General features: G+C 32.8%; 1 protein-coding gene and 1 long non-coding RNA gene across 2 annotated transcripts; both read right to left on the bottom strand.

Moving 5' to 3' along the window:
- Positions 1 to 666: 666 nt before the first annotated feature.
- LOC112035633 (pseudouridine-5'-phosphate glycosidase) lies at positions 667 to 8,362 on the bottom strand. The gene is given in 14 exon segments (XM_024068465.2): positions 667 to 1,001; positions 1,230 to 1,313; positions 1,554 to 1,639; positions 1,754 to 1,874; positions 1,973 to 2,018; positions 3,664 to 3,741; positions 3,854 to 3,960; positions 4,736 to 4,796; positions 4,925 to 4,984; positions 6,224 to 6,306; positions 7,220 to 7,330; positions 7,905 to 8,016; positions 8,229 to 8,248; positions 8,251 to 8,362. Coding segments are annotated over 14 exon segments (1,044 nt in total). The 5' UTR covers positions 8,303 to 8,362; the 3' UTR covers positions 667 to 978.
- A 4,020-nt stretch (positions 8,363 to 12,382) lies between these two features.
- LOC136064197 (uncharacterized) lies at positions 12,383 to 13,976 on the bottom strand. Its single transcript, XR_010625887.1, has 3 exons — positions 13,893 to 13,976; positions 13,588 to 13,797; positions 12,383 to 12,694 (listed from the first exon to the last, which is right to left on the bottom strand). It is a non-coding gene; the product is annotated as an uncharacterized LOC136064197 (long non-coding RNA).
- Positions 13,977 to 18,824: the final 4,848 nt, after the last annotated feature.

Here is an 18,824-nt window from a genome sequence, read left to right as displayed (position 1 = left end):
TTTAAAGAGATAGGCAATTGTGAGAGAGGGTCAAGAGGGCATTGAAGTATTCAATGACATAGGGAGCATTTATTTCTCTAATTTTGTCTTTTCAACATGACATAAAAAGATAAGGCCTTTTTAAATCAATTTCAGTCACTAATAATTTCAAGATCTTCATAATGACAGATTCTTGAGTGATTTAACTCACGAGAATTAGAATTATTAAAGTTTGACTTTTATGTTATTCGAATAGGAGTTCATGACATATTTTAGACTATTATATTTAAAATATCAATTTTTGTTGTTTAAAATAATCTCATACATGATCATGCAATAACTAAAGATTAATAATTTGACCATTGTGTACCATTTTTAAATGAAAAAGAAAAAAAGAAAAGAAAAAGAAAAACCCTTTTAAATACTTATAAGGATTTTTATTTTGGTGAAATAACACCCCACCCCCCTTTTTCTTTTTTTTTTTAAAAAACTCGATGTAGTTGGTTTTAGAGGGAGTGGGAGGGAATAGACATTTCTTATATAAAAAGGCGAATTAGAATTCTTGCATTTCATGGGAATTGAGATATTCAGGGGAATCGTAATTCTAGAAAATTTTGACAAACAAACAAGCAAATTTTTAAATATTCTGAAGAATTAACAATTTGCATCCTGAGTAGAGAACACACCTAGAGAAAGGTAGAATTTTATTTTATTTTATTTACATGAACATGAGAATGAGATAATATAATAATACATATCATCTAGGATGACAACTGCAGGCTAGGTCATCTGCCTTCAAAAGTATAACTTCCCCTATTTGGGGTCAAGATAACAAATTATACAGTACTTAATACACTTCATCAAATTATATGGCTAACTTAGCCTTTTCAAATCAGTTTTTCATTTTGTCATGAATAAAGGGTCATATCAGGGAAGAACATAAGAACAAACTTGCCAAAGTATTGGATCGCCCGGATTTTGATCAGAACAATTTGGGGCCTATGACACTGACTCTGCATTGCCTATTGAAAATAAAACAAGAGTTTCATCAGGGACAGAACAGGGCAGCTCAATCATACCCAATATAGAAAGCCAATTAGAACAAGCATAGCCACACAAAACACATCTTGCAAACTGAAAGGAGCTCCTATTTTCCTTGAATTAATCAGGACGCGTTTTCATGTAATTATTATCTCTTTTTTGGGTCAACATCAATTAATTATTATCACACATCAGCAAACTGATCATACCTTTATTACAAGATTTCCTGAGCTGAGCAAGGGCCACAGCTATTCTTGTACCAACAAGAGCATTATTCTTCACAAGTGCCATGTCTAAGAGTTGGTTAAGAAAATTAAGTTAAAAAAAAGGGTTATTCAGGGTAACTGCTAGTGAAGATGGAAATGAATTGGGAAAAAGAAATTGTAATGCAAATAAATTTTTATACTCATATGCTCAAGCAAAGAATTCCACTTAACCTTTAATAAATTTAAGCATAAATTATGACTTAGAACATGAAAATGTGAAATTAATAATATAAGAAAAATTGTGCTAGAACAAAAGAAAAAGGATACTTGCAGCAAGTGAGGCTCCTCCAGTTAGTTCATTCACTTTGGAAAGCAGGAAAGGAGTTTCAGCATTTCCAGTTATGTTCTTATCCCTGAGGATGCAACTCCTACGTAAATTAGTGTTGTGTATACATATATATAGATATAAACTAGACAAGATAAAATAGCAGTTATAAGATTTGGGTGACAGGAAAAGCACATTTTACCTAGCCTCCTTAAGTGCTTTCTGTATAGCAGATTCAATTATGCTTCCAGAAGCTGAGTGTTCTTTGGGAATTGGAACTGCAAATAGAACTCCTGTATTAAGCTTCAGTTTCTTGTTTGCATCTGTAAAAAACAATAATAAAAAAATGGAAACAGAAATGATTTAAAATTTTTTAACGGTAAATGAAGAAAGAGATAAAAAGACTGAGTTTGTCACTCGCCTATAAGCCGAGCACAGTCTTCTGGGCTATCTACACGACAAGGCACCTAGATTTTGTCACAATTGACCAAAAGAACATCAATACATAAAATTATACCTTAAAATTATCTTAGACTGATACATTTGCACAAAAATTCTGTACAAGAAGTCTAAAATCAGCATTTTAGAGAACATCAATATAACCATTTTCTTTCTTGTAGGTGTCATATTTATCAATACATCTCTTCAATTTTCAACCACCAATAAATAAAAAATAAAAGTTTTTTAAACAAAAACAAAGGAGATCTTCTGAAGTTTATGAAACATGCAACCACTTAAAGAATTGAAAGAAGCAAAAAGAGATTATACTTTTTTTTTTTTTGCTTAAGAGAATAATTATACTTGATTCACATGTGAGAAATTACCTAATTATACTTAATTTAGACCCCAAATTTTAAAATTACAGCTTAATCACTTTTAAGCTAATCTAACAATTAACACCGAATTTAAGTTATTAACCAATTACAATGTGCATGGACATCAAATTAAGCACGGATAAACATGCAAAACATAAATAATGAGCAACCCACAGAAAATTAAAGACACAATACCATAAGATTAACACTGGATGTGTGGATGTGTTATCAAAGAGGAAAATCCAAGAACTGGGCAGAAAAACCTCTCCATGGCACCACTGCCAAAACGATCCACTAGAATGAATAGTTGCAGTACATGATACACATAAAACCCTCCAAGCCTAGTACTATGTATGTACTCAAGCCCTCTAAGCTGTTGCTAACAACCAACTTCACCAAGTCCTTTCTTCAATCTAGCTACTAGATTCGCAAGTTGAGCTACCAACTGCAAGCAACCAAGTCTCCTTGGACTTATGGAATTTCTCCAGGGCTCCAAACAACACATATAATACTCAGCTGATAATAGGTGTGAAGGATTTAATCACCTCTCATAGGATTTGGCAATTTGAGAGGGACAAGGTAGAGAGAATGAGAAGGTTTTAGCTCTAGGGATTTTGGTCTCTATATAGCTCTTCAATATGGTATTCAAGCTACAAATTTCATTGAAGCGAGGGTTATATAGATGGGCAAAGGGCTAGAACAGCAGAGAAATTTGTAACTAATTTCTCTTAGGTTCTAGCATTTTTGCTTGACACTTAGAAAAGTGTCAGACAAATTTGCTCTTCCAAAAGGTTTTCAAAAACTGATTTCGCCAGACAGGTTTGGCTGACCCTCCAATTTTTGTTCAACCGAGATTTGGTATGCACTTTTAACTTCAGCTTGAACCCTCTTGAACCCAATACAAAATACACCTCATTTCAATTATTGAAATACAAGTTGATTGATAAAAAAAGTACATGGAAAATTGTCATGGAATTAGCCAATAATCTAAAGATCCTAACAACATGAAAAGGCAAGGGAGGTATATAAATGTAATCCCTTTGCTACTACGTATCAAAGAGGTTGAGCTGTTTATGTGCTAGAAGGCCCAGAACACAACACCACATGAATGGGTCCAATGTCAAATTCTAACGGCCATAAAGAAATTCTGGAAATTATAGTTCAGAGTTGAGACAACAATGACCTGGGCAAATTTTGTGGACTTAAAAAGTTTTTAAATCAAAACATTTTGCTTATTGAATAAAGATCAATGCAACTCTAAGAAACATTGCACTGAAATAGAGTTCAACATCAATACCTTGCAGCCACTTGTTTCTGTAAAAAATGCTGGAAACTCATCAGTTTTGTAGGCAGCAACGCAAACTCCCTGTGTTTCCTGTAATGACAGAGATAAATGTAAGATTAATTTAAAAAATAAAAAGATAAATAAATTATAAGTCATAATCTGAATCTCTGTTACTCATAATGCTACTGGACATAATAAATACCAGATATTCCAGGGTCCTGGGAATATCTAATATTGATTTGACACCAGCAGAGACAACTGCTACTGGGGTCCTTCCAAGCTCAGTAAGATCAGATGATATGTCCATCGCTGCAAAGGAACAATAATGAATATGCATCCCACCATCAATATTAATTCACAGATTATTAAATTCCAATCAATCAATAAAGAACTTGAAATATTTTGGAACAACTAGCTCATTCTTGAAAATTCATTTAGCAACTTGTATAATTTGTATGTAAGTTTATTAACTTGAATAATTAATAGGTACTAGAAATATCATTACCATGACTCAGTAATGCAATGCCATCTCACAAATCCATTGTTGGAGGAGATGTGGCTATTCACATCTTTCCATCATAGGTCTATTCTCTTATGTTTGTTGGGGGGAAAAGTTCGTTCTCTTTAATTTTATTTTTTGCAAACACAAAATGCAAAATAAAAATGAAATCTACCTCTAGAGAATAAGTGGTAAGATAAAGTGGTAACTGCATATATTTTAAATTGCAGAACAGATAATTCTGAATGAAAGATTCCAATACCATTACAAACGTGCCTGTTCTTTTCCTATTCCATACTCCAAATCAGGCCATCAAATGGACATAAACTCAACAACATACAGATTAGATGACTTAGTTGTTGGTTAAACAAAACCCCAAACATAACTTTTTTTTGATAAGTAAAACCCCAAACATAAATGGGTTTGGTTCAATGAAACTTCAGGAAAAAACAAGCAAAACCATCCATTAAAGATGGCCCTGAGATTCCAAAGACCAAAACAGCATATACGGAGTCTTACACAAAGGAGGTGTCTATGCACACCACCTTATTTCTAACATCATGATATTCATAGAGGTAAACTTACTGTGCTCGCCATGTCTATGCACTCCTCCAATCCCCCCAGTGACGAATACAGGGATGCCAACCTGATGAATTGAACATTAAAATATTATCAAAACCTACATTAAGGACACCAGAACCGTAAAGATGTCCATAGTACACCTGCATAAGCAAAACCAGAAGGCAGAGCAAAAACTAAAAATAGGGTAGTCACCATAGAAGCAAAGAACATTGTAGCAGAGACAGTAGTTGCACCATTCCCTCTGGAAGCCACCTAAAAAGAGAGCAAATAGCATGTAAAATCAGCAGAAAAAAAAATGGAAAGACAAAAAAGGAAAAATCATAATGACAAATAAGAAATTACTTATGTCAAAGTTATACTATATTACTAATTTATACAATATAAGTAACACAAAAAATCTTTTGAAAATATTTCATTACAGAAACTTTCGCAGATGGCCTATATGTCAACAAAGCAGCTATTTTCCTGTCATCCTTTCAAACATCTTGCCTCTGTGTCAGACATTTATAGTCATTGTTGAAGCTTCTCACCACAAAAGCAGATACTGATACCATTTTCATCTGTTATATAGGCCAACAGGTTCCCCAAACAAAATGTCCAAACCTCATGGTTCTAAAAATTAAATAAATTAACAAAGGCATGTAAGTTCCCAGCCAAGAGCTTTGTAACTCAGTGGCATAGTTTGCTCTCCTTCATTAAGAGAACCAGGGTTCAAATCCCCCTCTCCTATTCTGGTAACCATCGAAAAAACAGTGTATGTTCCCCAAGGTATTCAAATTTAATCTGAATATCTAATTGGCAGCAGTCAACATGCCCTAAAGGAGACTTGCTTATAGTAAAGGTTATCAAATTTGTCTATTTGCCTTTTGAAATTAGAATTTGCTACTCTAAAAAGTGTTTTCCAACTACTTTCTTCTTTTTCCTACCTTCTCTAATTAACAGCAATAGTAGGCTAATTAATAAAGGATGGTCTCCCCCTGCCCAATTTATCCCTTCTCATGGGTTCAACCTTCAAGATGAGGCCAGTGCATATCTGCAACTACTAAGAGACAGAAATGATGGATTTCTTGATATGATATACCCACAATTTATGACGAAGGGTTCTGTTGATTTGATTTCAGCGAACACAGAACTTCTAGACTTGGATGGTCATCACAGAGTTTGTTTATGATTGAAGAAGTTTAGATCTACTTATAAATTATTTATTTATTTTTGGACAAATATCTACTTCTAAATTATTTTTTCTGTAAAAATATAAATTTTAAATCATGGATAGTGTTACTCTAGCATCATCATTGTATAAAGGATCTCATTCTAATAGGATTCTCAGATCCTGCTTAAATTAAGATGTGAAAAGAAAAAATGGGTGGCAGACTGGCGGTGACAAACTCTGAATTTAAGTAGATCCTACATGAACTCAGTGCAAATATCAAAAGAAAGAGCTTTCTAAAGAATAACAATCACAAGCTTAAATGATCAAGAGCTACTCACAACAAGCGCAATGTCCCTCCGAGCTGTCTTCTGAACTCTTTTTCCCAAAATGGCGAGCCTCTCCAATTCTTCCATACTCAATCCTATGCAGAGATATATTTTACATTATAGAATGAAGTAAATTATAGTGTATTCTACACCCTAGACAAGATAACCAACTTTTCTATAATTGCAGGTTACAGCCAAGGTGAGGCAAGGATTATAATACACCCTCCCCACCCCCCCCCCCCCCCCACCACAAAAAAAAAAAAATAAACGAATAAGTGGACACAGACACGGACACACATGTCCTTGAAAACCTCAACAAGTGTTCTACTAATATTTGCGCTAGCTCCTTCATAGCAAGGCCCAATCAATTATGGACAAGAAAGCAACAAAGTTGACCAGACCAGTTTCCCACTGAGTAGATAAAGCAAAGGAAATATCATCTTTATTTCACGAACTTTAGCTATTCTAATTTACTGCTCTTTTCCCAGAACATATTGAATTTAAAAAGCTGAGCCCTTGACAAAGCTGATGTATGGAACACTAACTCTACTCCACCCATAAAACTAGATGCAGACTTCAACCATTAAACTAATACAGTGAATTTCTTCTTTGATTTAATAATGATCTGTCTTTATTTGGTCAGCCACTATCTTTGTACATTGCAATAGGTTTCCCTGTAACAATGTTTTTACCATCTATGCTCTGTTCTATATATGTAGAACGAGTTTAAGCAAATGGCATCACAGATTCACAAAGACATGCTGTTAAGTATGTCAAACTCACCATAGTCGGATAGTGGAGATCCATCTAATTTTCATAAAATATTCCAGAATTTCTCAGAACTTAGATTACTGAATAAAGAAAGCTGTTTAAATTTATGTGTTACAATAACTACATCAAGCTATTAGTCTATTACACTTGATTTACTAGGAAGGGCCACTTAGACAGTCAATTCTCCGAGTGTATGTATGTGCATATTTAATACAAGAACAAGTTTAATGTAAACACCTACACACGGTATGCCATCTAAAATTGCAATAGTAGCAGGAACAGCTCCGTTGGTCCTAACAATGGTCTCCACCTCCTTTGCAGTTTCCAAATTTAGAGGATATGGCATTCCTGAATATACATAAAGAATGCAAATCAGATTCCATTTTATATCTAATTATGCATTGTGTTGTAAACACAAATGCACACAAACACTATTTTTATTTCTAAAGAATCAAGAAAACCATTTTAAAAAATTACATAAGTTCGGGCCAGAATCACTTGAAATGCTATGTAAAATCAAATCAGGTTCAATTTATATTATAATTCCAGCTTCATAGCATGATTTCCAATTCAAAAGGATGCCAAGGGAACCGTAAGTATCCAATGAACTTTCTGAAACACTACACAAAGCCTTCCGAAAGAAATACTACCATCAATAAAGCAAATTGCAAGACATTATAAAAACTTCACAGGCCTCATCACAAAGTATCTAACAAAATAATTAGACTCATAAAACCTATAGCCCATACTTTCCCATTACAACACACACATAAAAAAAAAAATACAAACCAAACTTAAAATCTTAAACTTTAACAAAAAGGGATTTAGCAGTTTCCATCAAATTTCTCAAAAAAACTAAAAATTCATAATACAAAAGCATCAAACTAGCAAAAACACATAAAATTACAAAAACTGTTACTACCATGTGAAATAATGGTGGATTCAAGAGCAACCACCGCATCCCCACGTGACAAGGCTTCAGAAACCTCTGGAGAAATCTTTAACAAGTCTCCACAAAACCCATCACTGCCACCCTATAGAAAAGTAAAAACTCCCCACACACACAAAGTCAAAGAACTGTAAAAGAGGCTCCTTTATTAAAAACCAAAGCAACCATGAAATGAAAACCACAATAGAATCAATGGGTAACAGTTCGTATATTAGTTAAACCATTTAGAGCATTTAGATTGAAACCCAGAAGTGAAAAATTTTGAAGCTTGAAAATTTGGATGCAAAAAGAAAAGACCTTGTTGTTGTTTGACTCTGTGGATCGAAGTGTCTTTGGAGATTGGAGATTCGTGCGAGTGCAGAGGATGCCATTTCTGATGACTGAACTGAACTCAGCGATGTTAAGCCCAAAGGATCTTTGCGTTGAGGGTCTATTTAGTATTTGGCACTTCCTGTTTTTTATGTTCCGTTTGTTTTCGATCATAAAAGTTTTCCGGAAAATGTTTTCTGGTGTTTGGACCGAAGACAGAAAACACAAGTGTACAGAAAACATTTGCTACTGTCAACAGAAAACAAAATGTACAAAGTAAAAAGTACAAAGCACTACAAAAATTACATTTCATAAATGGTTTCTAGTTATAGTTTTCCAGATCAACACAAAAGACAAGAAAAAAAAATCAATTTTTCTAAACATATAATATATATATATATATATGGAGATTAAATTCTATAAAGATGAGGTGTAAAACCTATGTTTTACATTATCCAATAAGTAATTGCCATATCAGCATTTTACTTAAAATTTATTAAAATTCAATACATCCTACCACACCTAATAACATCTCGATAGATTCCCAATTTGGTTGGATTTATATATGGGTATTAGAATTGATTGAGTGTAATTGTGTTTATTCTTAAATATGTGATAAGATGATGTGGCATGTTGGAATTGGAGGGTAAAACATGGGTTTTACACCACGTCCTTATAGAATTTAATCTCATATATATATATATATGAAAATGAGTCATTTCTTGAAAATATTTTCCTTGAAACAAAATGGAGAAAATTTGTTTCCCCCTCCCAATAAAGTATCATTTTTTTTTCCTGAACAAATGTCATTTTCATATAAACAATTAACATCTCCATATTAAAATTTTATTCATGTTTTTTTAAGCCCCATAAAATTCTTTTGTAGTTTTTAAGAAAAGAAAAAACTGAAATTTTGAGCAATTAAGTTAAATTAAAATTAACAAAACTTTAGTTTTAGTTTTCGCAGATGATATAGGTGCAAGACGGGTTATCTTAGAGGGGGCTCATTGGCTGTCATAAAAGCATTGCGGGAGGGTGAACAACCTTTTATCCCCAATAGGTCTGTTACTTGAGGATGTGAGAATGTATTCCCAAAGGTTTGAAATAGTGCTTTACTCCCATTCTAAAAGAGAAGACAACTCTATAGCTTATAGTCTGGCTAGATATGCAAATAGCATACTAGATTTTTTAGTGTGAATAGAGGATGTTCCACCGCGCATTCAATTTCTTGTACAAGCTGATTTCGCTTGGCTTTATTACGTTAATAAAGTTCATACTTTTCATTCTCAAAAAAAAAAAAAAAAAAAAAAAAAACTTTCTCCCAAAAAAAAAAGTTAAATTAAAATTATACAATTTTTTGTTCTTTTTTTAATTTATAAATTCATAACTTTTGTTTTGAGAATCTTATAAAATTCATAACTTTAGAACATATTATTTATCGAAAGCTCAAAATCTCTACTACTAAATTTATAGCTAGAACTCTACTTCCTATAATTCTTCTTAAAAAAAAAAAAAGGGGTAACTCCTACAACAACACTAGACACTAGACAATCACTAAAATAAACGCTATTTCCTTTGATTCTTCTTGAAAATAATTAGTATGGGTGGCAACTGCAAGAAACATGCTGCTCCTTTAATAAGAAATTTAAAATAAAGTTTGTTTTTGAAGAAGTATGAAACTATGTATTAAAAAATACATATCATGCAATGATAATATTATTTATATAAGATTTTTTTTTTTTTTGAGAAACCATATAAGAATTTTGATTACATACAAATTTAGCGTAACTATTTAACATATGAATATCTATTTTATAATGATAGTTTTTTAGAAACTATTTGTTCAAGGCAATAGTCACTCGCTAAAAAATTATAAGAATGATAAAAAATGTTATCTTCAAATAATGAGCAACTGAGTTTTGCTAATATATTTTTACAATATTTGAATTTTCATAATGAATGATATTGTATGCAATTGAAGCTTTTCATCAAATACTTGTAACCATCCACAACAGAGACCTTGATTCATACTTCCTTCTTTATTATCTTACATTTTATGCATCTATCTACGGTGTTCAGCTTATTTAGTTTTTAATAAACACTCTTTTAAGTAATAAATAAATTATAAAAAACAAGATAATAAAAGGCATATGTGTCATCAAATTACATAAAATTATAATTTTAGAAGAATAAAACCTGCTAAATCAATGTTCTCTAGGTAACAAATAGAACACCCTATATAGTGGGGATAGTTTAGACTACCAAATAAAACTCAAAAATAACTTGAAGGAAATTTTTGGGATATTAAAATTTAGTGGGGAATGGGAACCATGACATTCCGTTAGGGTTTAATTGAAAGAGTATCAATAGGGGGTATTCACTTGATTCCAAATTATAAAAGGAGAAATTGCTCGGTTTTTATTTATGAGGAAAATTGTGAACTAACCCAAATATAAATGGGGAACGGATTTTTTTTTAGTAAAACTATGTTGGTGCTTGATAAAACAAAACAAAAAGTCAACCTAAGAATACTGTGAGTGAAACATACTCACCAAAATTGACTAAACCAAAAAAGTTTAGGAACATAACAAAATGTCACAATATTTTCAAAATAACTTTAATTTTTAGTTGTGGTCAGTCTCGGCCTGATAGATTATTATTTATTTTTGACCTATAAGAAGCTTACTTTTCAGTAGTTGTGAAAATATGTAACAACAACAAAATATCATAACATTTTCACAATTCATTTATTTTCAATTGTAGTGAGTCTCGGTTTAATAATTTATTATTTTATTTTACTTTGACCTGTAAAGAACTTATATCTTAGAAATTGTGAAAATATTGTGATAATAACAAAACTGCCAGCTACTATCTTCCTTCATCATCAAAAAATGCAAAGAAATAATAAAAACTAAATGCACAACATCAGTGCTTGTGCATATTGTCACAAGAACTACAGCTAAAATGCATTTTGCACAATAAATGCATAAATTAATGAGGGTGACTTTGGGGTTGGTTGAGCAAAATTTGGCCCTTATGCCATTTTGCATAAATTGATACAAATGCTCTAAAAAACTTGCACTGCAATTTTGAAAATATTATGATATTAAAAAAATGTCATATTTTCACAATACATTTATTTTAAATTGTGGTATGTCTTGATATGATAATTTTTTATTTTATTTTATTTTGATTTATATGCAATTGACACCTTAGCAATTGTAAAAATATTGTAACAACACCAAAATGTCATAACATTTTTACAAGATCTTTATTTTCAGTTGTGGTTGGTCTCAGTCTAATAGGTTATTATATATTTTATTTTGACATGTAAGGAATTGACACTTCAACAATTGTAAAAATATTATGACAAATTGTTGTGTCAGTATAATAAAAACTTCTAAACCAAAACACTCTATCACACAATTTTTTTTTACTAAACCGTATAATCTAAGCAAATAGGGGAAATTTCTTGACTTTTTTTTTTTTTTTTGAGAAAGGGGAAATTTCTTGACTGATGCTTAAGAATATGCAATGATTCAATTTACAAAACACTTCAATGCATAGCTGGTAGCCTATTTTAATTTTAGTGGAAGATTCATAGTTCTTCAACATTAGTTTTCTTAAAACCAAGCTGATGAGAAGCTTTACTAAGATATCAAGCCAGGATGAGTACTCTAGAGTCTAGACATGCTATGATGCTCAAAATATTCTCATATATATGGCACACTCTGACCCCACATACCCAAAGCAATTCAAAGTTTGTTTAAGAACATCAAGAAATTCAACTCGATTAACCTGAACTAGCACAAAAAGTACTGGTGCCACAAACAAATTATAATATCCTTCCATAAAACACTCGAACTTTAGTAATTAACATTAAAACTTTTACATTAAGTTGCTCGGTTCCGAGAATGATCTTACAAAATAATCAAATATCAGGAATATTAGTTCAAACCAAAAACGACCAAAAGTGTAATGCATTCAAAAAGATTCTCCAAGATGAGTCAGAGCCAGAGGTCATAATTTATGAGACCACATTCAAAATTCTACTCTAAAAGTTAGCTTGCTTAAAATTTTTGTATTTGCAGATCGTCTAAAGCTCAACATGTTGACAATGTTTGAGCAGAATTCCTTTAGAATGGAAGTGGATGCTCTCCAAGATTTTTGCATACCCATTTCTAATATTTTTGCCAATACAGATCCTCTAAAGTTGTTGTTGACAATTTTTAACCAACACCACCACAAAGGAACAGGAAGCTCTCTAAGAATTTTGCATTCTCATAAAAATACTTCTCTAAGGTTTCTTTTTCTGCCTTTAGAGTCTCCTCATCTGCACGTTCTCTGATGTTCTCAATCGTGACTGTCTTTAAGCAATGCCTCCAACATGGATTTGGAAGAAATTTGCAACAACTAGGATTCTCCTCATCAAGAATAGGCTTTTTATAGGAGAACTGAAATCAAACAAAGAGTTTTTAGGCTTTTTATAGGAGAGTTGATATCAAATCATGACAACAATGATAATCATCTTCTACTAGGCAAATTTTCATAAATGCACTGCTATGAAACTACCACTTTGACAAATTTAAGCATCTAACTAGGAGATACCAAAGTAGTTGCAGAAAATATGATTCTATTTTTTTTTTTTTTGAGTAAAAGGTTCCATCATTTAACTTAACATAATTTTTTACTAAGAATTTTAGTGTTCAAGTTAAATAATATCTATAAAACTTCTCTCTCCACTCTACATAAGTGGGAAATTTGTGTACAGTGTACAATTTTTTTTATTGCACATACATACTAGTAGTACATTTTATACTATAAACTTTAATTCTCAAACCTAAACTTTCCATTTTGCATTCAATCACAATTTAAAGGATTCTATGAGTAAAAAAATTCACTAGCAACACATGTACATGCACCATGAGTAATTACAATAAAAATCTTTGCCAATATATTATAAACAGCTAGAAGATCCATCTCACCAAAAGTGATATAGCTTAATAACTTTTAGCAATATAAGCAGAATTTTTATTCTTTTTTTTATAAATTTTATGTGTTTTTTTTTTTTTTGGGGGGGGGATAGTACATTTTATACTATAAACTTTAATTCTCAAACCTAAACTTTCTATTTTTCATTCAATCACAATTTAAAGGATTCTAAGAGTAAAAAAATTCACTAGCAACACCTGTACATGCACCATGAGTAATTACAATAAAAAATCTTTGCCAATATATTATAAACAGCTAGATGATCCATCTCACCGAAAGTGATATAGCTTAATATCATGCATATCATAGTATGCATGAAGTTTCTAGTTTCAAAAATAATGATTTTTTCTCATACCTTGAAAGATGTGGTGTCCTTCCAGGGTTTTACGTTGATCCAACAAGTTATTACCACAATCTCTGGAAGAGGAGAAATCCAAAGCAAGTTATCCACAAGTCTGTCAATTTCATGTCCATTCCATGGCTGGTAAATTGCTACTTTTAACTGCTTCACATTATATGATGGGGATGGTAGGGTGTCTCTTAATTCTTTTGGTACAACCACATCCTTTACAAAGAAGAATGTTCGAAAATTAAAAGATAAGTAAAAAGATATGAAATGAAAGGAAGCAAGAAAAAAAAAATGAAAGAAAGCAAAAATACCTTGGCAACGTAAAAACCTGTCAAATACAATACTTTGGAATTACTTAGCTTTGAAAGCAATTCAATCTTTTGAACATCCCAGTGATCAACGGGCCTCACCATCTGGTAGCAAGCTTCTGACAAATAAACCGAAGCATTCAATGAAAGTGATATTTTGCTATGACCACAATATGAGAGAAGACATAACTTAGGAGTGTCAATCTTGACTTCAACCAACTTGTCGCATTTAAGTAAGAATAATGCCTTAAGACTCTGACTTGAAATCTTAATTTTTTCCAACATATTGCAATGAATAATCAACTTCTCAATGTGTGCAAGTTGAGAGATGTGGTAATGGAACCACTCATCTGTCATGCACTCTGTATATAATTCTAATTTCTTCAAATTTTTACAATTGATCAGGTTGATGTCGCATGCTTCATTCTCTTGTATATATGCATCATAAAGATTCGATGCTTCCAACTCCACCTTCTTGAGTATATTGTATCTCAACTTGATTGCCATGAGTTTAGAAAGTGCAGAAAAGTGTATATTTTTCAACCCATAACAAGATTCTAATCCCATGTCTTCTATGAGAGGACACCCAGCAACTAGATTGTGGATAATTTGATCATTTGTGTGCACTTCTGATAAAGACAACTTTTGCAGAGACGGTAAGTTTATATCACAATAAAGTGACTCTAACCTACACCCACGTAATGTCAACACAGTTATTGATTTTGCAAGCAAAACCCTTTGAGGCAAAATATACCTCTTGCATAAACTTCTGTAAAATTCAAGATTCAGCTCTTCGATGCCACCCTTAACTGCATAGTCAATCCAACGGTCCAGACGTGACACCGATTTTCGTGTAGTCAATTTCATAAAAAGTGTAAACTTGTTTATTTTAAGACCTTGTCTACAGTGGCTTAATAAATTTTGCTCCACGCAATGATATAACTCCACTCTCTTTCTCTGGATTTGGCGAGTTTTCTTTCTGTCCCGACACCACAACTTTGACTCAAAACATGTTTGATCAAATTCGAGAACCGGGACTGTAAACCAAACATGTTTCCATCTTCTGGACAAGATACCGGATTGAACAACTTGTTTAGTGGGAAGGAAACACAAAATTTGTTGTAAAAGAGTGTCGGGCAATTCAGATATCATGTCAATCTTGTGCTCCTTTTCCGTAACATTAAAACCTTCCTCCATATCAACCATGATGCTTGAGTTGACTTGACTGCTATAATAAACAAAACGAATTTTATAAAAGCAAAACTTGAGTGGAGGAGTTTCTTATGTAAAAGCAAATAAAGTTTTCTAATAAAATCCAAGCACTTTTCTCCATTGACTAATACAAGAGATATATTATTATTTATCTTTCTCAATGAGAAGTAATTAGAGAACATAATAAAGAATTATCAAAAAACAAAAAACTTACTGCTGCTATGTGCTAAGTATACTAAGAAAGTTTTTTTTTTTTTTTTTTTTTTATTTTAAGGGTAAACAAATAAAAGAAATTAAATTATTATATATAAACCTTTTTTTTTTTCAAGCAGGGTGTTCCCAGGAACACCTGCACTCTAAGTGGCGTCGCCACGGGAAAAAACTAATACTATAATAATAATAATAATAATAGTTATTCAAATTGACACTTTACCCTGGAATTATATGCATATATCTATTCTATAATTTCTATTATCTTATACTTAAAGTTTAATCATTAATCACCATGTCGTTAGTGTATGAGATTGAGATCCCTCGTGGAAGAGTAATAAATTAGTACCACAATACTCACCAACCTTCAAACATAATTTCCTGACTATACCCTTGGACATTGTTCTGATCAAAGTGGGGGGACTAGTGAGGGACTGTGCTCAATTCCTAAGAATAGGAATTAAAGATCATACTCAAGAAAATATTTCTAAGTGTATCTAAGCTTTGATACCAATAAAGAAAAAAAAAAAAACCCTATGACTAAATTTTTTAATTACATTCGAAGTTAGCAATTAAAGAAGCACATATTTTCTCCAAAAAATAATAATAATAATAATAATAATAATAAAGAAAGAAAGAAAAAAGAAAGCACATATCAAAAGTATCAACAAATCTTATCGCAGTGGCCCAAAAAACTCTAAAATTCCTATATGGAACCCCCCCTCCACGAACAAACTCACCATTAAGAAACAAACTTGATGATTTCAAGAAAAATCAATTTAGGCTCAAGGTTGAAAATGCATAAGTATTTTCCATTTAAGCTCAATGAACAAAGGCTCTCTTGGAACTCATTGATGCTCTAAATAGGGCAGCAACCTTTTCCGTGAAAATGATGCATCAAAAGGGTTTATATAGAAAGGTTAAAACGTAGCATCAATGAGTATTTGAATGAAATTAGGAATCATGGTTCCATGATCTTACTTGAATTGAACAAGGGTCAAGCAAGTGTAAGTGTTGCAAACTTTCTGTCTGACGCAATTCTTTGATTTACTTTTTACCTAAACTTATAACAACAAATTCAATTCGCAAAATCCTCTTTGCTCAAGAAATTAATATTGCTAGATTCCAGTTTTCAGCATGGAAGGCCCTAAATGGTTTAAGAATCATTCATCTGGAGGGCCAAAATAGCTAACTATTTTTTTTTCTCAAACTATTTAGTTAGTAGTTTCAGTTTTGAAACTATATAATTTAGTAGCACCTCGAGTCTTAGAGGCTCGATGTTGGCACATAAAAATCGAGTTTCTAACACTCGAGGTCCAACCCAATAAAACAAAAACCAGAACAGAGAAGGGGGATAAGCCAGAGAAACAAAAAAAAAAAAAAAAAAACAAGAATGAGAAGAACGCAGAGAAAAAAAAAAAAAAAAGAAAACGGAGAAGATCCAGATCGGATCACTACCCAGGCCGCGCGACCCAGGCGCGGCGCGCGAGCCCAGGCGGCGCGAGGCCTGGGCGTCGCCGGCCTGGGTCGCGCGCGGCCTGGGTCGAGCGCGGCCTGGGCGTCGCGCGACCCAGGCGCGGCGCGCGAGCCCAGGCGCGCGGCGCGTCGCCGGCCTGGGTCGCGCGCGCCGGCGTCGCGCGACCCAGGCGGCGCGACGCCCAGGCCGCGCGCGACCCAGGCCGCGCCTGGCTGGTGAGGTGAGCTCCTTCTCTCCCTCCCTCTGAGCTCTTTCCCTCCCTCTGATCTGAGTTTGATCTGAGATGAGATGCATGTATTTGAAATTTTTTGAATTTGTTTTTGGTATTTTCGCTGGTTATAGACTTAGAATTTAAAATTTTTTTTTTTGTTGGACCTCGAGTGTTAGAAACTCGATTTTTGTGTGCCAGCATCGAGTCTCTTAGACTCGAGGTGCTACTAAATTATATAGTTTCAAAACTGAAACTACTAACTAAATAGTTTGAGAAAAAAAAATAGTTAACTATTTTGGCCCATCTGGAGGCCTCCTCCAACAAAGTTGGCTTAAATAATATTAATTTTGAGCGGTTATAAGGGACAATGATGTCATCCATTTGGTAATAGACTAATAGTTTATACTTTATAGGAGATTTTCTTCGCACAAATATTTATGTGATGATATGAAGGGATCTTCTAAGTGGACAAAAGCAAAATTCAACTTGCTTGCACTCCCACCAAAAAACCAACCATCTTCCGTTTTGAAATGTGGGTTTGGATGATAAGTATCCCATTCATTGAAAATTACACTTTTCATGCCATCGGTTCAATGAATTAATAAAAATAGATACCATTAGGGAAATGCTATGCATTAAAATTTAACAGCTCATTTAAGAATCAATACAAGTTATAACATGCTGTTGGATTTTAGGAAAATTAAAAAAAAGATATATATATATATATATATCAAAATATGAGGCATATACGATATATCATATATGATATATCAATATATCTTTTATTTTATTATCATCAGCTAATACTATATACGGTAGACATATATTTTATTGAATTACTTTCAATAATATAAAACTATTCATTAACTATGTCAAAGATAGCTTCCATTCCCCCAACAAATGCTGCCTTTCCATTTATGGTTATATGCTGAGAGCCCCCAGTTAAATTAAACGGCAGGAGTAGTGTGACACCATCTTTTGACTGCATAAAAAAAATACCAAATTTCTTTTTTAAATTATTTAATATTATCAACTAAAAAAAAGAAAATTTGATTATCATACCGTTTCAGCAGTCCAACCATTCCCAAATTCAAAATCAAATGGTTCAAATGCCAAGCAACGAAAGCGCATTAACGTTGCATATTTGTTGGCATCAAAATCTTCTTTAGTGTAGGGCCTGCCATGCCCTTCTTCCATTTGTATAGAGCCATTAGGACACTCAGAATTCTTGCACTGCATATAGAAAAATGAATTTTAAATATATGTTGCAAATACTAAATAACAGATTGTATTTATACTACATATATGGTAATACTAAAATAGAGTCGGACTCGTACTAAACAATGAGGATTTACCACACAAATTTTCTAATTTTTACCTTGCATATCCTTTTATTTCCTCGCGTAATAGTAAAAATTTCCTCATTGATCTGTTGGCAATAAACGCACCGGATCTAAACGAAAAAAGAAGTAAACTAGTTTAGAAAAATCATCCTAAAAGAGCAAAATATAATACACTCGTTGAGAATACCTTGAACCTATAAGTATAGTTATTGTCGTCCACGTACAGCTTTGCAACCTCATCCATCAACTCAGCTAGTATCTTTAGGTCGTAAAGTTTTGATGGTAAGTATTCAGTAATTTCCATTATGGGTGGACTGGATTGAACAAAATGGAACTACAGCCTCTGTGTTTGGTGAAAAAGGTTTTCTATGTTAAAACAATGGTTGGACGATGGGTTTGTAATAGGCGTATGAAACTTCCATTAAGTAGTTTACAATCATTTCAATTACATTCTTTCATAATAAAAACATGAGTGTATAATA

Source organism: Quercus suber, unplaced genomic scaffold, assembly GCF_002906115.3.
Source record: "Quercus suber isolate HL8 unplaced genomic scaffold, Cork oak 2.0 scaffold_23, whole genome shotgun sequence".
Taxonomy (NCBI): Eukaryota; Viridiplantae; Streptophyta; class Magnoliopsida; order Fagales; family Fagaceae; genus Quercus; species Quercus suber.
The sequence above is the reverse complement of the archived record's forward strand: the minus strand, read 5'-3'. Positions and strand labels throughout refer to the sequence as shown.